Source organism: Ursus maritimus, unplaced genomic scaffold, assembly GCF_017311325.1.
Source record: "Ursus maritimus isolate PB19 unplaced genomic scaffold, ASM1731132v1 scaffold_9, whole genome shotgun sequence".
In the NCBI taxonomy this organism is placed as follows: Eukaryota; Metazoa; Chordata; class Mammalia; order Carnivora; family Ursidae; genus Ursus; species Ursus maritimus.
The window spans coordinates 8,658,694-8,684,145 of NW_024427107.1; the positions used below are offsets into that span (position 1 = coordinate 8,658,694).

The following is a 25,452-nucleotide window of genomic DNA, read 5'->3' on the forward strand; positions in this document are numbered from 1 at the left end:
AATTCCCCTTAACCCTCTTCCCAGCCCCTGTCAACCACCATTCTGCTTTCTGTCTATATAAATACGACCAGCCTTGGTATATCAAATAAGCAGAATCATAAAATATGTACTTTTCTTGTGTGACTGGCTTATTTCCTGTAGCACATCCTCCAGTTCATGCCTGTTGTAGCCTGTGATGGAATTTCTTTCCATTCTAAAGCTGACTAATATTTTGTTGACCCATTCGTCCACTGATAGACACGTGGGTTGATTCCCAAGTTATTGTGAATAATGCTGCTATGTACATGCGTGCACAGATTTCTCTTTGAGACCCTGCTTCCAATTCTCTGGGGCATATACTCAGAGTGGGATTGCTGGATCACAGGGAAATTCCATATTTAAGTTTTTGAGGAACTGCCATACTGTTTTCCATAGCAGCTACACTTTACATTCCTACCAACAGTGCACAAGGGTTCCAATTTCTCCACATCCTCATCAACACTTACTCTTTACTTCTCTCTGTCTCTCTCTCTTTCTCTCCCCTTCCTTCCTTCCTTCCTCCCCTTACTCCCTGCCTTCCTCCCTTTCTAAGGTAGCCATCCTAATGGGTGTTAGGTTTTGTCTCATTATGATTTTGATATGCATTTCCCTAGTGATTAGTTATGTTCAGCATATGTGTTTATATTTTCATGTGTTTACTGGCCATTTATATATCTTCTTTGGAGAAATATCTATTCAAGTCCTTTGCTCAGGTTTTAATCGGGTTGTTCGATTTGCTAATAATATTTTACAAGAGAGAGGCAACAGAGGCTTATCTGAAAGGTCTTAATAGAACCTAGCTTTTTTAGGCATGATATGAGGATTAAATGAGATGATTCAGGTAAGCACTTAATCGACAGCACTCAGAAAACCAGTGTTATTATTAAATACTGAATTTCTTATAAAGGAAGTATGGTAACATTAGTGTGAAGACTGAAGTAGGGGAGATTACCCAGGATTTCCGCACTCAACAAAGTTGTTTCTTGTTTTATTTTTTTAAAGATTTATTTATTTATTTGAGAGAAAGAGTGCACGAGGGTACGTGAATGCATGTTCATGTGTGCAGGGGGCAGGGGGGTGCAGGGGCAGAGGGACAAGGAGAGAGAGAATCTTCAAGCAGACTCCCTGCTGAGCATACAAGCTGAGCCAAAACCAAGAGTTGGACATTTAACAGACTGAGTCACCCAAGCACCCCTGTTTCTTGGGGTTTTTTTAATTAAATTTTTTATTTTGAAATAATTGTAGATTTATATGCAATTGTAAGAAATAATTCAGAAAAGAAAACATGTCCATGCAAACACTTTTACACAAATATTTGGAAGAGCATTATTCATAATAGCTAAAGATTGTAAATAACCCACATGTCCGTCAGTTGGATGGGTAGACAAAATGTGGTGTATCCATACCATGGAGTATGATTCAGCAATAAAAAGAAAGAAAGTACTGGGGCGCCTGGGTGGCACAGCGGTCAAGCGTCTGCCTTCAGCTCAGGGCGTGATCCTGGCGTTCTGGGATCGAGCCCCACATCAGGCTCTTCCACCATGAGCCTGCTTCTTCCTCTCCCACTCCCCCTACTTGTGTTCCCTCTCTCGCTGGCTGTCTCTATCTCTGTCAAATAAATAAATAAAATCTTTAAAAAAAAAATAAAAAGAAAGAAAGTACTGACACGTGCTGCAGTGTGGATGACCTTTCAAAACACTATGTTGAATGAAAGAAACCAGACAGACATAGAGGACCACATGTTATGTGATTCCATTTATATGAAGTGTTGTGAATAGGCAAATCTATAAAGACAAAGGAAATGAGTGGTTGCCTCGGGTGGAAGGCTGGAAGGATGGAGATGTGACTGTCAGTGGATATGGGGATTCTTTTGGGGGTGATGGAAATGTTTCAGTAATTGTGCTGATGGGCTCACAACTCTGAATATTTAAAAACCAATGAATTGTATACTTTAAACAGGCAAATGGTATGGTATATGGATTATATTTCAACAAAGCTTTCATATGCATATATATATAATACAAAGAGATCCCATGTAACCTTTACCCAGTTTCCCCCACTGATAACATCTTGCAAAACTGCAGTATGATATCATTGCCAGGATATTGACACTGGTGGTTGTTTTTTTAATCGTGCTTTTCTCTTTCTAGTCTTGTATTAAAGAAAGGAAGGAAGAGGAGGTAGGAACAGGGTGGGGAAGGAAGGAAGGAAAGAAGGAAGAAAGAAAAAGGAAAGGAAAAAGAAAAAAATAGAAATTTTGATCTGGAATCTTTTGCAGATATAGTTCTGTGAATTTGGATGTCCTTAGCTATTAAAATAATGTCAATATGTTGAGTGCATTTAATAAAGGAATACTGGGAATAAAACCAAAACAATAATGCTTGGTGACATTATGTTATGCATCAGAGGTCAAAAGATGCCCCCTCTCCTAAATGTGTCTGTGTGCCTCATTCCAACAGTCTGAGGGCTGGTGTAATAGCGAGGTCTGCCATTTAGAGCTGCATGAATTTTATTTTTTATTTCTCTGTTTTATTTCTCAAGAGATGAGCAGTCTAGTTTTTCTCATTGGTAGAAAAAGAAGAACAAATTAAAAATGATATCACTGTCAACCAAGAAAATTGATATTTTTGTAAAGCTTGAGGAATGGTACATAGACACATTTTATGGTCCGGATTTTTTTGGTCCAAAATGCAGTGAACAAATACTAGGAAGTGACCTGTTCTGGGGGAGAGGGGGTTGGTATAAAAGAAAGGAGTTTCTCCCTCAAGCTGTTTCCTCTCGTTCGTGTGATCCTCTTGACATCTGGCTTGGTGACACGTTTCCCCCTGTGGATTATTGGATTCCGAGGGAACTGACTGGTAGGTGAAGCCAAGGATGATGTTTCCTGTTACCACTTGGTCTACGAAGAGACTTTGTGGAAGAAAGGGAACTTGTTTTGAACTGATTCTGCTTGATCTATTTTCATTTGAGCCAACTGCGTTGAAACTAATCACCAGCCAACTTGCAAAGTCCACCCCATGTATCTTTTTATAAAGCCAACTTCATTGTGTGGTACCTAGGTGCTACTTAGCAAATTAGTCACACCTGAAAACAGAGCTTTCTCAAATTGTCACCCCAACTTTCTTTAACTGTGCCAGACTTGCACTCTTCAAGACATGCTTTCCTTTCAAATGATTTTTTAAAAATGACTTGCATCTGTAATGCCAACCCAAATCTCCATGACTAGGTTAATTGAACCCATACCCTACTGGAGAATATCTTGGTAATGTGTGATTTGATCCTGTAGTGCCGAATAAAAATCATGGCTTTGTGCAAGTTGGAAAGCTGCCCTGTTGTTTAAATACCACGGCCCCAAGACACCAGTAAGTGGGAGCTGCTGCCATTCTTGAGCTCTGCTGGACGCAGCTGTTTCAGTCACTGCTCATCTCAAAGTCCTTATCAGCATTTTTAATATCTTCAGCAGCTGTGCTATTTCCTGATAACTTTTCCCCTACCCTTGGAAAGCATTTTTTTTCTTTATCCTTAACCCATAATTTCATATGATGTAAAAGTCTCAGTGAGTCCCATTGTTCGATGACAGAGAGAGAACACTTTTGTTTCTTTTGCTTTTATTGCTGTGTCATATAACAAGCAGCCTGGAAAGTATGTACAGCACAAATATTCTATATCACAAATAATTACAAAAGGAAAACTGGTGTGGGAGATGCTGCCTGAGACCACACACTGGAAACTTACCAGCACCCAGAAGCCCCCACTTACCCCTTCCCACCTCCAACCTGGCTGTACCCAAAAGACCATCCCCCAAAGGCAGCTGCCATTCTGACTTCTGTGGTAATTTCCTTTTCTTTACACTTTTGTTACTTTTGTATATGGGGGTGTGCATCCTCAAACAGTATAGTTTAGTTTTACCTGTTTTTAAACTTTATATAAATGCATCATACCAAATGTACTCTTGTATTACGTCTCGCCTCTTTCTGTTCAGCATTATCGTTGTGAGATTCATCCATGTCTTGGGGTGTAGCTACAGTTCATTTACCTTCATTGCTATGTAGTGTTTTGCTGTATTTTTACTCAAGTGGTATGATGGCTTGTCCATTGATTCCACTATTTATTGATGGAACTTCACATGTTCCCAGTTTTAAGCCGCTAGGAACAATTCTGCCAGGAACACTTTGGTACTGGTGCAAGGATACGTGACTTTCTCTAGGGTGAACCAGGAGTCCGTTTGCTGGATCACGGGAGTATGAATCTTCAACTCTCCTAAATACTGCCAACTCTGTTTCCAAAGTGCTTGTCCCAGCAAAATGTACAAGAGTTCTCAGTGTGCCATTTCCTGGTCAGCAGAATTGTATCTAGAAGAAGGTGGGCCGCAGGTCAGCACAGCTCTTGTGTGTGTGTGTGTGTGTGTGTGTGTGGTCACTCAAGGTAATTGCACTTGAAAGAAGGCTGCTCTGTCAACATCCGTCATGGGCCCTGGGAATGTTGGTAAGGATAGAAGCTTCACAGCTGAATTCACTGATGCTCAGAAGAGAGCCCCGAAGGAGGTGGCCTTGGGGAGGGGCCCCAGTTTCCCCACTAGGGTCGTGTGCTCACCAGCACTCACACTGTCAGGCTTGGTCATTTTTGCTGAGCTGGGTGGTGGCGTCTTCCTATGGCTTTATTTGCATTTTTCTGATTACTAATAAGATTGAGTTCTTTTTACATGTTACTTAGCAATTTGGACTTCTTAAAATTTAAATTCAATTAATTAACATATAATGTATTATCAGTTTCAGAGGTAGAGGTGAGTGATTCATCAGTCTCATATAATACCCAGTGCTCATTACTTCACATGCCCTACTGAAGGTCCATCACCCAATGGACTTCTTTTTCAACTGTCCATGCAAGCCTTTGTCTATTTTTCTATTTTTTTTATTGATTTATAGGAATTCTTTATATATTCTGGGCACTAGTCCTTTGTCAGTTACATGCGTCAAAGAGAGTGTATTTTCTTGCTGTTTTGCCACTGATACAATCATGTAACTAAGGATCTACGTATAAACCTTTTTTTTTGCATTTTATATAATTTATTTTTTGTATTTATTATTGGAGGATAGTTGGCACACAATGTTATATTACTTTCAGATGCACAAAATGGTGATTTGGCAATTCTGTACATTAGTCTCTGCTGACCCCGGTAAGTTCAGTTACCATCTGCTGCTACGTAACGTAATTGCAATATTATTGACTATATTTCCTATGCTCTACTTTTCATCTCCATGACTTATTTATTTGATAACTGGACGTTTGTACCTCTTCATTCCCTATACCTATGTTGCCCTTCCTCACACCCCCTCCTCTCTGGCAACCACCAGTTTGTTCTCTCTTGAGTTGGTTTGTTTGTTTGTTTGTTCGTTTGTTTTGTCTTTTTAGATCCCACATCTAAGGGAAATCATGTGGTATTTGTCTGTCTTTGTCTGACATATTTCACTTAGCATATTGCCCTCTAGGTCCATTCATGCTGTTGCCAATGGCAAGATCTCATCTCTTTTATGGCCGAGTAAATTCCAGTGTGTGTGTGTGTGTGTGTGTGTGTGTGTGTGCGCGCGTGTGCATGTGTGTGTGTGTGTGCATGCGTGTGTGTGCGTGTGTGTGTGTGTGTACCACTTCCTTAACCATTCATCTACTGATGAACACTTAGGTTGCTTCCATATCTCAGCTATTGTAAATAATGCTGTAATAAACATAAGCATGCATATATCTTTTAGAATTAGTGTTTTCATGTTCTCTGGATAAATACCCAAAAGTGGAATTGCTGGATCATATGGTATTTCTATTTTTAATTTTTTGAGGAGCCTCCATACTGTTTTCCACAGTGGCTGCACAAATTTACATCCCTACCAACAGTGCACAAGGGTTCCTTTTTCTTCACATCCTCACCAACACTTGTTATTTCTTGTCTTTTTGATACTAGCCATTCTGACTAGTGCGAGGTGAGATCTCACTGTGGTTTTGATTTGCATTTCTCTGATAATTAGTGATGTTGAGCATCTTTTCATATGTCTGTTGGCCATCTGTAAGTCTTCTTTGGAAGTCTTCAGGTCCCCCTACCCATTTTTTTTAACGATTTTATTTATTTATGTGACAGAGAGACAGCCAGCGAGAGAGGGAACACAGGCAGGGGGAGTGGGAGAGGAAGAAGCAGGCTCCCAGCAGAGGAGCCCGATGTGGGGCTCAATCCCAGAATGCCAGGATCACGCCCTGAGCCGAAGGCGGCTGCCTAAGGACTGCACTACCCAGGCGCCCCCCACCCCCGCCACCCATTTTTAATCAGATTTTTTTTTTCTGGTGTTGAGTTATAGAAGTTCCTTATGTATTTGGATATTAACCCCTTATTGGATGTATAACATTTCTAATATCTTCTCCCACACAGTAGGTTGTCTTTTCATTTTGTTGATGGTTTGCTTTGCTATGCAAAAGCTGTTTATTTTGGTGTAGTCCCAGTAGATTAGTTTTGCTTTTGTTTTCCTTGCCTGAGGAAACATATTTATAAATATGTTGCAAAGGCTGATGTCCCAGTGTTTACTGCGTACGTTTTCTTTTAGGAGTTTTATAGCTTCAGGTCTTATTTTTAGGTCTTTAATCCATCTTGAGTTTATTTTTTTGTATGGTGTAAGAAAGTGGTCCAGTTTCATTGTTTTGCATGTAGCTGTCCAATTTTCTTAACACCATTTATTGTAAAAAACTATCTTTTCCCCATTGTACATTCTTGCCTTCTTTCTCAAAGATTAATTGACCATACAAGTATGAGTTTATTTCTGGGCTCTCTATTCTGTTCTGTTGATGTATGTGTCTATTTTTGTGCCAGTACCATACTGCTTTGATTACTATAACGTTGTACTGTATCTTGAAACCTGGGATTGTGATGCCTCCAGCTATGTTCTTCTTTCTCAAGATTGCTTTGGCTATTCACGGACTTCTGTGGTTCCATACGAATTCTCAGATTATTTGTTCTGGTTCTGTAAAAAATGAATTGGTGTTTTGATTAAGATTACATTGAATCTGCAGGTTGCTTTGCACAGTAAGGTCATTTTAACAATATTAATTCTTCTAATCCAAGCATGGTATATCTCTCTGTTGGTTTATGTCATCTTTAATTTCTCTCATCAGTGTTTTGTAGTTTTCAGATTACGGGTCTTTTACCTCCTTGGTTAAATTTATTCCTAAGTACTTTATTCTTTTTGGTACAATTATAAGTGGGATTGTTTTCTAAATTACTCTTTCTGCTATTTCATTATTAGTATATAGAGATACAACAGATTTCTGTTTATTAACTTTGTATCCTGTGACTTTACTAAATTCATTTATTAGATTTATTCTTATAACTGAATACCTATGTGTAAACCTTTAAACAAATTTATAATGAATCTTTATTTTAATTTTTTTAAGTTTTAATTTTGTGTGTGATGAGTGTACTCTTAATCCCTACCACCTATTTCACCCATCCCACCATCCCCCTTCCCTCTGGTGACCAATAATTTGTTCTCTACAAATTTGTTAAGAGTCTGTTTCTTGGTTTGTCTCTCTCTCTATCTTTTTTTTCTTTGCTTGTTTGCTTTGTCTCTTGAATTCCACATATGAGTGAAATAATATGCTATTTGTCTTTCTCTGACTTATTTCAGTTATACTCTCTAGCTCCATCCATGTTGTTGCAAATGTCAAGATTTCATTCTTTTTTATGACTGAATAGTATTCCATTGCATGCATATGCACACACACACACACACACACACACACACACACACACATATATATATATAACCACATCTTCTTGGGCTGCTTCCATAGTTTGGCTGTTATAAATAATGGTGCTACAAACATAGTGTTTTTGTATTTTGGGGGTAAATACCCAGTAGTGTGATTCCTGAATCATGGGGTAGTTTTATTTTTAATTTTTCTGAGGAACCCCCATACCATTTTTCACAGTGGTTGCACCAGTTTGCATTCCCAACAACAGTGCAGTGGGATTCCTTTTTCTCCACATCCTCGCCAACACTTGATGTTTTTTGTCTTTTTCATTTTAGCCATTCTGACAGGTGTGAGGTGATATCTTACTGTAGTTTTGAGGTAATGAATCTTCTTGGTTCAAATACAATGTTAAAGGACTTTTGCTGGTGGAATTTACTTTAAATTTACTCTTAAAGGCTATAAGAAAGATCATATTGTGTGTAACTATGCATTTAAATGGAAAATCAATTTACTAGATTTATGATCCCATTATTTTTTGCAGGTTGTGGCTTTTGAAAATAACCTAATACAGTATTTTGTCAGCTTTCTATTACTGGCTCAGCCATACATTCTAATACTTATTTTACTTTGTATATCGCATTTTTCACCTCTCTGTACCACACTGCAAGCTACTATTAAGTACAAATCAAAGTGAAATATAAAAGGAAAGGTTTTAACAGAGTAATAAGTGTTAATGATCAGAAGAAAAGTTAGTAAGTATGGTTGACTGTTAACTAATACTTTTTCTGGCCCACTTGGAAGTGTGGAAATAGAGATGTAATTTCCTTTAAAGAAATAATTCCCTTTGTAAAGAAAGATACATATTCATTCACAAAATGAATCAAAATGGAAAAGAACAAAAGAAAGTAAAAGTCTGGTCCAAATTCTACCCCCCAGAGATCATCATTGTTGATGTTTTATTGAGCATGTTTCCAGTCATCTCTATATTCTGTACAGACACAGGTAATTATGTGATCTAACAAAGAGACCAGACACTAGACATCACCATTTCGTAGGACAGGTAAAAGAAAAATAAAAGGCTGTAATACACCAGGTAGAGCAACCTGCCGGGAACCTGCTACCACTCCTTCCTCACCTTTTTCTTGCACTTCCAAGAGAAGTACAGAGCGGAAAGGAAAGGCGAACGTGATTATCTCTATTTCTGCTTTGTCAAACCACTGAGAAGAGGCGGCCCCAGGAGAAAACGAGGCTCAGAATTAAGCACGCCATTGGGGCAGGTTCCAGAAAAAGGGACCTTGGGGAAACTATATTAAGGAGTTAGTATTTCCCAAAGTGCATTTCACAGGGTGTGAAAAGGTACATGACAGAGTGTCCTGTGGTCAAGAAAGTGTGGGAAGCACTGAGGTTAGCCAAGTCTGACAGGTTTCTTCACTGCGGGACTCTCTGCTTCTGCTGCATCTCCTGGGTGGGGAAGGGGTGGGAGGCGGTGGTTCCCAGACATTTTGGTACAGAAGCCTTTGCTCATGGAGAGTCACCCAAGTCCAGTTCTCTTGGAAAAGCTGGGGAAATGCTTATTTGACTCTAGCTATATTATACTTCAAATGTAGTATATATAAGTAATTTCTTAAAGTGCAAGCCTTTTTATCCTGATTACAAAAATAATATATGTTCATTGTAGAAAATTTGGTAGTTAAAGGTATCGTGAACACAGTTGAAATCAGTCTAATTGCACCATTGGAGATGGCCAACATTTGGCATATTTTAATGTGTTTTCTTCCAGACCCGTGCGTGCGCACGCGCGCGCGCGTGTGTGCGTGTGTGTGTGTGTGTGTGTGTGTGGTATAAGGGTATACTGAGCCTTGCTATGCATTTTTTTTGTTCTTGGGTAAAGAACATTTTATTCATGAGAGGAAAATCTTTGTCCCCATGATGGATTGCATATAGAGGTTTGTTTTTTTTTTCCAAAAATATTGCTTTATGATACCTTGTTGATTTTGGAATAATTTTAGATTTTTTTTGTAAAGATGGTACAGAGAATTCTCACACACCCTTGACTCAGCCTCCCCTAATGTTAACACTGTCTAGAGTTTTCTGTCAGTTTTTCTATCTACAAATTTTCTTCTAATTCTGCATGAGGCTTTTGGTTTTCAGTTGGATAAAACATGCCTCTCTTCCACTGTCTTTCTAGGTCACTATAACAATAGTACCAAAGTGGCTGTGAAAACCCTGAAACCAGGCACTATGTCTGTGCAAGCTTTCCTGGAGGAAGCCAACCTCATGAAGACCCTTCAGCATGACAAGCTGGTGAGGCTGTATGCCGTGGTCACCAGAGAGGAGCCTATCTACATCATCACCGAGTACATGGCCAAGGGTGAGCGTGCCCCCCAAACCAAGGGCTTTTGAAAGGCTTCAAGCACCAAAAGTAAAACATTTATTTTTTAATTTTTTTTAAAAGATTTTTATTTATTTGAGAGAGAGATCACGAACAGGGGGTAGGGGTAGAGGGAGAAGCAGACTCCCCGCTGAGCAGGGAGCTGGATGCAGGGCTCCATCCCAGGACCCTGGGATCATGACCTGAGCCAAAGGCAGAGCCTTAACCGACTGAGCCACCCAGGCGCCCTGAAGTAAAACCTTTAAATGTTCACGGAATGTTCCAATAATTTTAATTCCAAAACAGCATGCTCACTACTAAAAAATCAGAACACACGGGGGAACAAAGCATTTTCATAAACCACTTCACCAAAAATATTATATGTATTATCTGTATTATAGAAATAATATGTAATCTTTCTATTTTCTCTGCATGTGTCTTCATATTCATATTAGCCATAAGAATCACATGCAAGACATAGAAGACCGTTAGTAAATATTTGTCCAAAAAAGACATATTTCAAATAAGAGTATTACTGTTATACCTTTAAAATGGGAGTTCTCAAAATCCTAAAACATGTTCATTTTCCTCTTTAGAATTATCTAAGTGTTCAGGGTGTGACTTCAAAATGTGAATATTTTTAAAACTCTTGGAGGTTACATTCCTCTGAAATCAGAATCACTGAAGAAGAGATGTCCTGCAACCATGTTTTCTCCGACCGATATCACCTTCGGATAATAGGGCTTGAATTACTCCCCTTCTTCCTCCATATCAGTTAGAGATACTAACAAACTGCCAAATGGTTCTTTAAAAATCTTTAAAAGGAATGAAGGAAGAAAAGAAAGAAACATAAGCAATAATAGCAAATTAACAATCATCTCATGCATCATGGAGATCATAGCGTGATGTCTCAGCTGAGTAGATTAGAAAGATGAATATTACATTTTCTTATTTAATATATATAAATATTTCAGAATATCAGTCACTCAGAGTCCTTCCAAAAAAGGACGTTGTTTAAAAACAAAACAAACCCACAAAAACAAAAACAATGACAACAAAACAAACAAAAAAACTAGCCCCTGTGGCTTAGTTTCTGGTTTAACCCAGAAACCAGGCTCAGGATCAGACACTTTGTCGTTCAGTCAATATTTGTCGAATTAAGCAGCTAGTCGTATTTGAATCATAAAAGTAAATACCTCATCACAATACTTAGCCTTTATTGAGTACTTACTGTATACCAGATTGTTCTTGATGCTTTCCTTGGGTGCTCTCCCTTAATCTTCTTAGCAATCTGAAGGCTAAGTACCATTGTTCGTGTTGAGGATGAAGCAGCAGAACATTTATTGAGCACTTACCAACTGCCAAGCACCGTGGCACGTGCTTTAAATCTGTCCTCACATGGCCTCTGGTGAGAACTAGTAGGACATGCCCTCTTTCCAGGGACTAAGACATTACAGGTAACCACCTTGCCTAAGGTTGACCCTTTAAATTCTAAGAGAAAAAGCAGGTCTTGTTTTAGAGATGAAGTCTTAAGAAGTAGGAGGGTTTATCGACACACTTTCTCTTAGGGACAAAGCACAGTACGTTCATCAGATACTCATTGAACACCTACAGCGCGCGCTGACTTCTGTGCTTTTGCTGGACACAGAGAGGAGCAAGCCTAGCGCAGTGCCTGCTGCAGGCAAGCCCTCTATGAGGACCTGCTGGTTTCTGTCTCTGAGCAGCTCTGAAGATCAGGCTGGATCAAGTGGATTGTGGCGGCAGGTGCAAAGTGCTGTGAAACGCATAGCTAGAAAAACAGTGTCCACCGTCACCTTTTCTTACCTGGCCCACACGCCACATTTCACATCAGGTCAAAGGTGACAGGTTAGAGGGGACTGCGTTTGACCAACTTCAGGAAAGGGCACCATGGCCATACAGAATCACAAAGGCTATCATTCTGTGAGTTCCCTCTCTAATAGTAGTGATCGTTTGACTTGTTTGGATTTCGATCTTATGTACACTCACTGGTTCCTCTTCTGTCAACAGGCAGTTTGCTGGATTTCCTGAAGAGCGATGAAGGGGGCAAAGTGTTGCTTCCAAAGCTAATTGACTTTTCTGCCCAGGTGAAGTATTAAAAATCCAGGGTGCACGTAAGTTCGCGAAGACCTCCCTGCTTCAGTGCCATGATGTTCCAGGGAGAAGGCATTTGTGTTGGGTGTTTCCCAGGAGTGGTTCTGAGAAAAAGGCCTTCTGAGGTGCACTTCCTTGGAGACAGTGATGGGTGTTTCACACTGAAGGCATGTGTGTGCGTATGTCTGGCTCTGACTTGGATGTCACCTTCCCTAAAACAAGGCAGCTTCTTAGACTTATGTTCATGCCTGCCCCAGCTAGAGAAGCACTGTGGCGGAAGGGGTCACTCGGTGCTCCATTTTGGAGACACAATCCCAAGTGGTCTGAGCACAGCACGTAATAAACGATTCCTATGTACTAATAAGTTACTCATCTAAGGTGCAGGTGCTTTTAAGTCCTTAGTATTCCTGAAAACAGAGGAACTATATTCTTCTCCTTATCTACCCCCTTCCAGTCCTTTTCATTGGATACATCTTTAGGGTTCTAAGAAATATTCATTTATAATATTTCTAGTGCTAGCCTAGAAGTTGCAGGTTTGTTTAGTTTGGAATCACATGTTTCCTGAAACGCGTTTAAGGGCAGAAGGAAGTTACCCAGAAACCCAGCAATGTACCTGGTGTGTCAAGGAAATGATGCCAGCTACTATTAATAGTCTAATTGTGTCTATTAGTCATTTTCAGTAATTTGCTTGTTTTGTTTCTCAATACTGGCCGTGGGTAGTTCATGTTGGGAAGGTCATGTGCCATAAAGCCATGTAGCACAAGGGATTTCCAGAAGTTCTGGAAAAGGGTCCCCTTTATGATCTTCATTTCTTATTTCCATTTCTTCCCTCAGACCCTCTTTAAGTTGGGAAATTGATAAGGCCTTCTTGGGAAGGTGAGATCAAAGGAATGAATTAGTATGCAGGTAAAGTGCTTCAAGTAAGAGAGGATCAGAACACATATTCTACAGTACAATATCATGCACAGAGTTGGGGTTCGACATCTGCAGACTGGCGTGTATCGTGGCTCGTGGCTCTGACTCGATAACCATAACCGCTCAGGAAGTCTTTTGCCTCTTTGGGTTAGTTTATTCACCCATCACATGGGAATGGTAATTCCTATTTTTGGGAGATGTTGTTGGGGGTCTAATCTAATCACATCGGCACGGACACAAACACTTCAGAGCCTCTTGGTGGAAACTGAGGGGATCTTGGGGATGACAGTCCTCATCATTCTGGTAGAGGTGTGTGATGAAGTCACCCAGCTCAGGCCCCATCTCATCTATCCAAACTTGGCAAGTGTTAGTGGGTTCCTTATCTGAGTAAGAAATTCAAAGCTGATCTGGAACCCCAACATCTAAGATGGAATGAAACAAGATTGCTATGGTAGAACTGGGGGAAGGGAAAACGTCCAATAGCTCTGACTTTACTCAAACTCTCTACACTGGCCCCTGAGCTCCTCTATGGACTCCAAGGGTTCCAGGACCATAGTTTGAAAACCACTGCTCTGCAGTAAGAGGAATGATTACTTGGATGAATGCAGCTCTAGATCCTATGTAGATAGGGAGTCAGGAAATGGAGAAAGCAGCAGTTAACTGATAAACTTGTGTCACACTCAACATTGATAAAGGAGGCCCTTGACTGGGGTGGTGATTTAGGCATCCCCTATGGATGAGACACTTGAGGAGTATAGTGAAGGTTTGTTGTACCCAGTTCTCAGAAAGGGAAGGGGGTGGCTGACAGGGATATGGAAAAGTGGGGCATGTGGCCTGGAGGCATGAGTGGTCATAGTTCAAGTGCAGCTGAGGGTCTGATCTGTGTGTGCCTACAGTTCTATAGGGTTATATAGGAGCTACAGTTGTATGGAAATTATGCATACTAGGGTATGTAACATACCTGGAAAAGGACTTTATTTTGTCACATGAGTATTTTTTATTTGATTTTGCATGGCTTACCTTATGAAGAGCCTTATCTCAACATAGTCAAAGTTTTTATGGTCCAACTCAGGGTCTCTGTATCTATTCTTTAACTTTCTACCTTACTACTATTGCTAAAAAAGGTAATTTTTTTCTAACTTACAAATGAGTTAGGGGGAAAAGGTACTTTCTAAAACTTTGTAGTTTGCAAGGAAGATTATCCCAGAGCCTGGCATTGACCATGACTTTGAAATTGTAGGTTCCAGGTGGCTTCAGTTGACTCCCCTGTCAACTGTGATGGGGCTGAGCCCCCCCCTCCTCCCACAATGAGAGGAGGGGCCCGGGATAATCAAGGCCACCACCAAACCAGTGTTCCAAATTCAGCTCCTGCTAGATAAGCTTGTGTTTCCCTGCCAGGGTCTCTTTCTTAGCAGGGGCCACTGGGTAGAACTGGTGGGACATCCAGTCTAAGTGCATGGAGGGTGAAGTGTCAGTGGGACAGTCAGCAGGTCAGCACCACCCACGATGTCACTAAGCATGTGGTTCTTCACAAAATTCATTTTTTTGGCAACCAAATAGGATCTCCTTTTGAGTCCATCTTTGTTCATGGTGCAAACCTCACTCAGACTCTTCCCCAATCCTTCCCTCAAGGTGGACCTCCTGCGACCCCATGTTGCCCCACCTTTAATTACCATCTTCTTCATTTGCTTGTGACTTTTCTTGTTATGATATTGATAACACGAGAAGAGGGCCTGAACCTTGGCAACAAGGAGTGGGGCCTGCATGTCTCACTTTCAGTCTGAAATCATGTATCTTACACATGGCTTTCTGTCTATACCCGATGTGCATTCCCACCATGATATTGTCAATTCCCTTTGTGACTGGTACTACCAACACTCCTCTGAAATTCTCTCTCTATACAGAAAGTCATCTCTGAATTTTTTCCCCTTTTCTTCTCCATCGTGTGCCGCCAGTTAACTCTATCACTTCTCCCTAATGGATAAGATGAGAATAATAAATGTAAATAATGATGGCCCAGGGTGATCGAGGATACCTGGTGCCCACATACTGGAATGAACCATCCTTCCTATACCTTCTTCCACTTGACTCTTTAGCGTGGACATAGGGTAAAGCAGAAGGATTTATATGAGTCCATATTTGAACTCTAAACTGAACAACGAGCAGGCTGTAGTTTGTACTTTCTTCTGTTAGCATTCTCAGTAGTATCAAAGAGCACAAGAAGATATAATTAAACTCAGCTGTTTTTCGCAGTGAGGGGTGGAGAGTAGAAAGAAACCAACTTACTTAATCTCAGCCCCAAAAGGATAAGGGAATCAGGGTGAGGGACAGCACTGGGACTTTTCCCACAGCCTCTCATCAGCCTCTTCTTCCCTCTCCCCATGACCTACTTCCCCAAGCTCTGCTTTTCCCCTCACCATCCTCCCCTTACACCAGTCGAGACAGGAAGTGGGTGAGTGCACATGACAGCCTCTCCTTCATGTGAGAGCTGATTTCATCACTTCCTGTCTCAGGATGAGTCCTAAAAAGCTCTTCTGAGCCCAAGCGTAATTCACTCTGTGCAACCTGTCTCTCAGCTCAATTGCCATTTAATGGAGAGGAAGAAATCCCAACTAAAGTAGCTCTACCAGCGCTCTCCCTCTGGTATGAAATGAAGCGATGCTGTGCTCTTTGTGCTAAAATTGGAAAATTACCCCTGGTGGAAGAAGTTTAATACTTTCAGAGCAGAGATAATGCATAATTCCCTCCCAGCCTTTGCCTCCTGCGAGAGAAGAAAAATGAACTTGAAAAGGCAGGGGGTTGAAATCTGTGGGAAATCCCTTCAAGGGAAGTGGAAGTGGAATTATAGACTTGTACAACTGAGGGGACAGAAGTGGGAAATCCACAGTTGCAAGATGGCAGTCAGAGAAATCATCTTGTCATTCAGGACGAGCGAAACAAAGCGTTTCTTGGTCTTTGATGGCAACATCACTGAAGGGCAAAAATGACCAAAAATGAAATGGACAATGTGTGTGAGTAAAACTGCAGTAGAAACAGAAAAGTCCGTTTTTGTTACAATTGTGGCAGCAAGTCCCCTTTCTTTAACTCCTTCCAGTTGATAGAGCACTTCTATGTCCATTATCTAATTTGAGCCCAACTACCTTGAAAGCATTTATATCTTTATTTACTACATTTAACAATTGAGGAGGTGACCTTGGGCTTAAGGTTACAGAGCTAGTGGCTGGAATTGCTGGACTCAGTCCTGGGTCTTCTGACTTTAGATAACCTGTCCTTCCCTCTGCACTGTCTCACACTTGCATTCCAAGGTCAGAGTTGCTCCTAGGATTGTTTTGTACCTGACACCGTGCTGTTAACGCATTTTTACCCCTTGATGGGTTTTGCTTATCAGAATTAATGATATCTAGCTTCCTTCCCCAAAAAATATCTATTGCCAAACATAGATCTTTCTTTCACATAGTGATTAGGCTCAACTATATTTTGCCCCTCCATTACATTTAAGACACATTTTAAGTTGGAATTTGGTAAACTGAGGAAGGTCGGAAATCTCCATCCCTGTAATTCTCAACCTTTTTGAGTAAGAAGGCCACTTGCCATCAGAGCTTTTAAAGTACTCCCTCATTATAGTATCTGCTGACTGAGAAAACAAGACATAGACTGAGAATCCCTTGCAATAACTGTAGGTTGGGACCCACCAGTCTGTTGGTGGTAAATGAGTGTCTGAAAGGAATTTGCTGCAGAAGCTCGTAGAGTATTTGCCAATACCATAATGTGTCTGCTCATTCTACCTCTCTGTAAAGAACCTAAAAGATAAGTTAGGTTCTCATTCTGCAGCTCATGGCTACCCTTCACCCCCCCTTCCCCCACCATAATACAGTGAAGCAACCGCTTTATTTTCCAGACCTTTATTAATCAACCCCTGATTCATGGTGTCGTCCCATTTAATTTACTTAAACTGGAGGAAGAATTGCGTGGAGATAATGAATCAGATCCAGTGGCAAGGGAAAGCCTCAGGTCGCAGACTTGTTTTGCCCCGTAGCCAGGAGGACAGATCTCCTTTCCAGTCCATATTTGGTCTCACTTCTTCACCCTGGAATTCTCACGCATGACTCCGTATTGAGGCCCCACGTTGCCAATTCTCCTTTCAAGCATGGACGTATCCTCAGAGGGGGAAAAGGCCGGCACGGAAGAGATATTTAATTCTACAAAATAATCTGAGCGGCGCACTGCGCAGGCTGATGGGGCGTGGTAGTCACCCAGGATGCATTATTAAGGAGCCAGGGCTTAGAATGTAAATCCCAAGATAAAATATGGAGATGGCGGCTAACTCTTTGTACAGAATATGAGAAACATCGCTATTGATGTAATTGAGCTATTGCTGATGTGTATAGAGGAGAAGGCATTGAGCCTTCAGGGCTGGAAAACCTGCTCCTGCCTGGGCACCGTCATTTCGTACGCCCATCCTCATCTGTAAAATGAGAGACATAGGTTAGGTTTCCCACAGCCTGATGCTCCAACTCTAAAATTCCACGACTAAGAAAATCTACTGAGGGTATCTATGTGAATCATCACCCGAAAGTGAAATGAATGATTTGGGGCGTTCAGAGGACACTGATGTGAGATTTTGACATTGCCGTACGTAAAGGACGATGGATGTATCACAGGGATACAGTACCCTGGAGCCTGTAAATGCTCTCTTTATCTGTTTTGTATAGTGAGTTTTATGTCTGAGACTTAAACTTTGACAGTGAAAACTTACAAAGGGGCGCCTGGGTGGCTCAGTCTCTTAAGCATCTTCCTTTGGCTCAGGTCATGATCCCAGGGTCCTGGATAGAGCCCTGAATCGGACTCCCTGCTCAGCGGGAAGACTGTTCTCCCTCTCCTTCCGCCTGCCTGTCCCCCTGTTTGTGCTCTCTTTCTGTGTGTGTGTGTCAAATAAATACATTAAAAAATCTTTAAAAAAAGAAAAGAAAAGAGAAAGAAAGAAAGAAAAAAAGAAAAAAGAAAAGAAAAGAAAACTTGCAAAATGGGCAAATGAAACTAGAGGTCCTTTCAGAATTGCAAAACTGGATCATAGGCAGTTTCCTTCTGAAAAAGTTGAAAGAATGGGAAACTGTCATTTAAAAATAGTATAAAACGAGAACCCTCTTTTTCCCCACTTTGCTAGGTGGGGGTGGGGATGTTTAGTGGGTTTACATGGAGGACAACCATGACTGGCTGTTTAAAATAGCAAGGAAGGCAGACGTTGTTACGCTTATTTCAATTTTGATTGGAAGGCTTTCTAGCAGCAGTGAGAAGCCTTAAGCTAATGTAAAAGGGAGGACGTGGTACTTCTGGTCTGCATGCCAGATCTTCCTCTTAGCTCAATTATTTTGTCCACGGGTGGCAATTTCTGATCAGTGCTACTGTAAGTCACAAAATAATTTCCTCTTTAGGGACTCATCGCGGAAGCCTGCAAGGCCAGAATTAAAATGAAGTAGTTTAGGAGTGGGCAGAGTTTATTATCAGCTGCTCACAATTTTAAAATGAAGATGGAGCACTTTGAAAAGAGCAGCAGAGTGTGTGAATTCTGATTGATCTTCGTCTGAAGCCCTTGGCTTGCTTTCCCCATGTTCCCCTCACCCTCTTGGGACACCTCCCCCCTTTTCACCCACAAACATGTAGAGAGAGCAGCCTGGCGGATCAGTAACGGCGGTGGATGGCGCACAAGGAATAGGGCAAGGCCTTTCTGGGATGGGTGCTGCAGGCTGCTTTCAGAGCACGTGCAACAGGATGGAACCCAGGGGGTGAGGTCACAGGAAGAGGTAGGCTTCCTGGAGGAGGTGACCCTAAGAGCCAGGGTTAGCCCTGCTAGCCTGGGAGGGGTTGGATGTAGGGAGGAGTCTTTGAGGGAACTTGGTGCATAAGGACACAGAAAAGGGGCATGAAGGGTGCAAATGGGGTGTGTGGAAAGAATGGGAGGGGGGACACAGGGCTGAGAGAAACTGGAAGTATTGTCCTCTTTTGAGTTACATTGGAGGCACAGTTAACTGTTTTCCATCTAAAAGGAAGTATTTGTGCCTCCACACCCCCCCTCACATGCCCTCAGGGCACTTGCTGTGGACAGGAGCTGGAGGGGGGACAGGAGCTGCAGACCGTCCTTTCAATGGGGATTTGATGACTTCCCAGGGAGAATGGGTGAAGGGAGCAGAGCCCCAGGCAGAGGACAGAGGCCAGCCTGGGGACAGCAGGAGCTGCGTCCTGGGAGACAGCCTTGTAAGGAGGAGGTGGGAACTTCCATTGGATTTTTGCAACAAGGAAGTCCTTGGAGATCTTGGAACTTGGCTACACCCTGTGAGTGTAGCAGTGTAGGTGAAAACCAGAGGCCTGATCTCGATGCCCTTCTCTGTTCCTGGTTCTCCCCCCCTTCTCCCAGTTCTTTGAATCTTTCCTTTGTCTGTAGAGCTTCCTGTCTCAACCTGGTTGGCTCTTCCTCACCGTCCTGGCCTTCCTTTCAGTCCTCCCCCACCATTCCCTAGCCACACACTGATTTCTGTCCTTATTTCAATGCAATTGGATAGTCTTTATTTTCAAAAGCAAGTTCATACTGATTTTTTTCTATGAAGGAAAAAAAATGAAACAAAATTACTTAAAGAGAGATTTTTAAATGATAGATCTTTTTAAAAAAAAATATGCTTCTGTAGTGTGCTGTAGAAAAAAAGCTTTCTTCCCCCGTCCTTGGAAAGTGGGCCTTAAGACTGTTACATTGGTCGTGAAGTTTCATAAAATATAAACATTTTTTTAAATTAAGTCACCAAAAGTCCCCCCCCCCCCAATTTAAGAACAGTTTGTTGTCTTCAGAGTTTATTCTGAGGTCAGTTTGGCGCCTGGAATGCATTTCCCCGGTTTAATTGTGGTGGCTTCACAGCCTCTGCCCAACATAGCAGAGGCCTCATTCGCTGTCTTGCAGCAGGGAAATTGCATTTCTGATCTCCCTGGTGCAGCTCAGCAGCCAGATTGAGGTCCTGCCCCAGGAACCCGGGGGCCAGAGATGCCACAGCAAGGAGGGGGCCGCCAGGGGGCAGCTGAGCGGTACGTGCCACCATGTGGCCTTACCCGCTCCTCAGGAGGACACCCTTTCTAGAAAACCCCTTGCTGGCCCCCTCCTGCAGCCCCCAGGGCTCCTGCCCTGGGGCAGCAGCCAGAACCAGGGAGGTTGCAGTCCCCAGGATGTCAGCCTGCAGGGGCCTCCCAGCCTGGCTTCCTCCCCCCATTCCTCCCCTACTCCAGAGGCAGCTCCTGGAGCCTCTCTTCTTACAAACCCTCTCAGTTCCTTCTTCTGAAATATATCTCCTTCCCCCCACTCACCATCAAGTCTCATCTGAACAATGGTGGTTGCCTATTACCTGTGCTGCTGGACTGAGGGAGGAGAAATTCAGGGCTCCCAGTGATATGTGACTTTCGGGTAAACAAGGAACAATGTTTTAGTAGCAGTGTTCCCTTTGTATTTTACCTGGCAACCTCTTCTGAAGGTCTCTGGCTTCCTCCTCCCAAGCTGCATGGAGTAGGCAAGGCCAATTACATAAATGTATGTGTGCGTTTTGTATTGCGGTGAAATATACATAACATAAAATTTTACCATTTTAACCATTTTTAAGTGTACAGTTCAGTGGCATGAAGTGCATCCACACTGTTATGCAGCCATTCCCAATATCCATCCCCAGAACTTTTTCATCTTCCCAAACTGGAAGTCCCCACCCGTTGAACACGAACTCCCCATTGTCTTGTCTCCCCGGCCCCTGGGAACCACCCGTCTCTTCTCTGTCCCTGTGAGGTAGACCGCTTGAGGTGTCTCACCAGTAGGATGATTTTGAATCCCTGCTTCGTACCTTCAATGGATTCCCATCACATTTGTGAAATGTCTTGATGGCCTATGAGCTCAACTCCCCAGCATCCTGCCTTATTCCTATTGGTAGCCCACCAGCCTCTGTTCTATCTTAGTGCCTCTCCCAAGCCTCCTCCCAGAAGCTACCTCTTCTTCCATGCCCCCCCCCAACCTCCTGTTCAAGGACACCTTCCCCGACCTTCCCTCCTAAAATAATTCCATCCCAAACCCCTGCTCACTCCATTCTTCTCTATCTTGGCCTCCTGTTCGTTTCTTTCAGAACGCTTACAGCAGTTTAAATGTTTTGATAAGTTTCAGTTTACCTTTTGTATCCCTAGCACTTAGTGCCATGTAAATAGTAGGTGCTCAATAATATTTGTTGAATGACTATGTTGACCAAAGTGGGGACTGCCTATATTCAGTTTAAGACAATAATTTCTTTATTCTCTGCTTCATAAGCTCTGGGTCACTATTCAAGTGTATTTAGCAGTAAAATATTTTCCTGATACATTTATTCTTTCTTTTCCTCCAAGTGTGTTTACTTTCCTGCACAAAACTTACCTTGTTGGTCTAAATAGAAGTGAGAAAAGAAGAAGGAAGTAGAACACAAGTATCTGGGCCTTGATGCAAAGACAAAGAGCTGCTTTGTTTCTCCTTGTCAGTGGAATAGAGAATGCCAGAAGGAATGAGAAATTATAGGGAAAGGTTTAACACTGAAGCCAGTAGCGGATGCATTAAACTTGGGGGGGGGGGGAATACCGAGCAAGGTTTTCATTCCACTGTGTCCCTCGGATCCTTTGGCGGCCTCTCCCTGGGGCTGGGGAGAGCCCTGTGTCTGTGCCTGCAGCAGCCAACAGAGGCGAGAATACTGGAATTCAAGTGGCAATGGGGCTGGCTGATTCTTCTTCCAACGTCAGGATTTCCAGCTCCTGTCAAGTGTTCTATCCACATCTCCTCCCGTGTCTAGAACATAATTGTCTGGGTGACACCTTGTATTGCAGAACCAACTGCTTGCACATTTGCTAATGAAGATCATTTTCATACTTTCTTCCTATGGAAGATCCAGACCTTCTATCTCCCTGCCTACCCCCGCCAGGAACCCCAGCTTTGAGGTCCACCCTCCCTGCTCATTGTAGCTGTCCCTGGATCCCTGGACACTTGTCACTGCCATGCTTCAGCCCTTTCTCCCTCCAGCCCCTGGAGACCCTGCCGTTGTTTGTAGGGATCCAGGCAGGTAAGCCTTCAGACTCAGGCCTGTCTCTCTGTTTTTTGACTTCTCTCTTCCAGGACTCTGTCCTCTCTCCTCCACTGCCCCACATAGGCTGATGACCAATAGCTGTACCCCTCCACAAGTCCGAGCTGGTCCACTGGCCCCCATCTGTCTGGATCCCCACCCCACCCCCCGGGACTCCACCTCCAGCAGTCACTTCCCAGCACTCCCGACCCATCGAACCCTCCAACTGTTCCCATGTCTCCACTCCCCTCGTTCTTTCTCTTCTGACCAGGATTCTGCAGACCCACTTAGGGCTCTCCCTTTGTCATAGGTTCCTTACGTCCAACTCTTTACCTGTTTTGGCTCTATATCTCACAGCTGCCACCGATGCTGATGTGACACACTGGCTTTTTGTACTTGTAATTCAAGTCCAGTAATGGAGGTGCCTAATACTCCTCAGGCTCCCAGACAGCTGTTTCTCACCTTCTCCTCCTCCTCCACCCCCAAGCCTTACCTTCTCCCCTTTCCCTCCCTCAGTGGATTTCTTTGCTGTCTCTTTTGCCAGCAGGAGAAAGCCGCCCCCCTCCTCCTGGTGGGACAGCACCCTACATCAAGCACCAGGTCCCATCCCGTCTTGCCATTTCAAGACATAGTTCTAGAAATTCCGCATTAGTGTTTCCCCCTCATTTCTGTGCCAGTCTCAAAGGAATTACAAGTTCTCCCTTTCCTCCATCTCTCTCTCCACCTACCTCCACCTCCATTTTTCTCCTCCCTTTGTGTAGGGTCAAAAGCCCTGGAAGGACTATCCTCATTTTTCCCAATTCCTTTCCTTCCTCCTACTTTTGAACTCGGCACAGTTTAGCCATACAGGTCCTGGCAAGTTGTGCTTGATCCCACCACACTGAGTCCAAGGGCATTCCTCTGCCTCTTCTCTGCCTGCTGACAATGGTTGGGGCAGCTGGTCCCTGCCTCCTCCCAGACATGCTCTCTTCACTTAGCTTCTGGGATGCCATTCCCACTGGCCATTTCCTCCTCATCTCCCAACATTTAAACATGGGAGGGTCCCAGAGCTCAGCCCTAGGACCTTCTCTTTCTCCACACTGACCTCCTAAGTGATCCCATTGAAAGTGTTGTGTCACTTTCCTGGAGCCGCCGTAACAAATTCCCACCATCTAGGTGGCCTAAAACATCAGGGATTTATTCTCTCACAGTTCTGGGCACCAGGAGTCCCAAATAAAGATGTCAGCTCGGCTGTGCTCCCTCCAAAGGTTCGGGGGGTCAGGGGGAACCCTTCCTTGCCTGTCCACCTCCTGGCTCCTGGTGCTCCCTGGCTTGTGGCAACAATGCTTCACTCTGACTCTTTCTTCACAGGCCTTGTCCTCTGCATCCATGTCTCAAATCCCCCTCTGCCATTCTCTTACAAGACACCGGTCATGGACACCGACCGGTCATTGGATTTAGGACCTGCCCTAAACCCAGGATGGGACTCCATGGTGAGATCCTTAACTAATTCAATCTACAAAGACTCCTATTTTCAAATAAGTCACATTCCGAGGGTCCAGGTGACCATGAATTGAGGGGGGACTCTATTTGACCCAGCACAGTTGTCTATATCTGAGTCTTCCAAAATGTCTCTCTCTCTCGCTCTGTCTGCTCCCCTGAGCTAAGTGCTGACTCAGCATCTCCTCATGGATGTGTATCAGGCACGTCAGACTCAGCACTGCCCGAACTGAGCGCCGGTCCTTCCCCCTCCAGAACCTGCCACCCCGAGCTTTCTCCCCTTCTGATGGCGGTCCCTCCATCCTTCCAGTCACTCGTCAGGCCCTGACCTTGAAGTCATTGTTGGCCCTCTTTCTCCTACATCCAGTCCTTCAGCAAATCAGGTGATTCTACCTTTCCAACAGATTCACGTTCCTAATTCCTCCGGCGTTGTCACTGACCCAAGTCCCACGCTCTCTCTCAAAACAAGTTACTGAGAAGCTGCCTAATGAGTCTTGTGCTTTGGCTCTTGCTTCCTCCAGAGCCCATGTGTAATGCCGCGGCCAGAGTGCTGCTCTCAAAACCAAATCAGATCAACATCCTCCTCTTCTCAGCCTCCAGTTGCTCTGTGCCTCACTCGGAAGACGAGCTGAAGGCCCCACGGTGGCCATCTGCCTGCCGTGGTAGTCTTGCCATAGACTAGCTTTCAGAAGTTCCATCTTTTCATAAATGGTTTGTTCTTTTATTTGTGTGGAAGTCTGTGTCACAGACTTTCCTGGACTTGCCTTATCATAAGACTCCCCTTGGGTCCTTGTTTAAAATCTACGGATTTCTGGGTCCTTCTCTTTGATATCAGTAATTAAAAAGCAGGGCCCAGGACAAGCTGCAGGTGTCCTGTGGGCTTGGATGCGTCTGGAAAGCACTTCACTTGAGAATTTGCTGAATTCAGCGAGTGATCGTTTTTCTAGGTCATACATCTTGAAAAGTACAGCTGACCCTTGGACAACGCAGGTGTTATGGGCACTGACACCCCCCCCCAAGCAGCTGAAAATCTGTATATAACTTTTGGTTCCCCCCAGACATAACTACTAGATTGAAGCCTTACTGATAACATAAGGTCAGTTAACACATATTTTCTATGTTATACATATCACATACTGTATTACAATAAAGTAAGCTAAAGAGAAAAAATGTTACTAAGCAAATCCTAAGGAGGGGGTGCCTGGTGGCTCAGTAAGGTAAGCGTCTGCCTTTGGCTCAGGTCATGATCCCAGGGTCCTGGGATCAAGTCCAGTGTCGGACCCCCTGCTGCGGGGGGCAGTCTGCTTCTCCCTCTCCCTCTGCCTCTGTGTGCTCTCTCTCAAATAAATAAATAAATAAGTCCTTTTTTAAAAAAGAGAAAAAGATCAGGCTCCTCCGCTATGAGCCTGCTTCTTCCTCTCCCACTCCCCCTGCTTGTGTTCCCTCTCTCACTGGCTGTCTCTATCTCTGTCGAATAAATAAATAAAATCTTTAAAAAAAGAGAGAGAGAGAAAGAAAATCATAAGAAGGATACACTTATAGTACTGTATTTATCCACAAAAATCCACATAGAATCCGGTGCAGTTTGAACCTGTGTTGTTCAGTAGTCAAGCATACTTGCTTCTTTTCCTATAGCTGGTGGGGAGGTCTCCCTCCTTTGAGGTCGTGAAGACCAGTAACTGTTTCCTCCAGTCAATAGGCACAGAGGAAGTCTACCCGGTGAACAAAATACTT

At 43.2% G+C, this 25,452-nt stretch overlaps 1 protein-coding gene across 4 annotated transcripts in view; it reads left to right on the forward strand.

Moving 5' to 3' along the window:
- The window catches only part of LYN (LYN proto-oncogene, Src family tyrosine kinase), a 117,353-nt gene that overhangs the window by 66,862 nt on the left and 25,039 nt on the right, over positions 1-25,452 (forward strand). For all 4 annotated transcript variants that reach the window (XM_040625726.1, XM_040625727.1, XM_008706702.2 and 1 more), the window contains exons 9-10: positions 9,935-10,117; positions 12,146-12,222. In XM_040625726.1, coding sequence (XP_040481660.1) covers positions 9,935-10,117; positions 12,146-12,222 — 260 coding nt within the window. The remainder of the gene's footprint in view (positions 1-9,934; positions 10,118-12,145; positions 12,223-25,452) is intronic.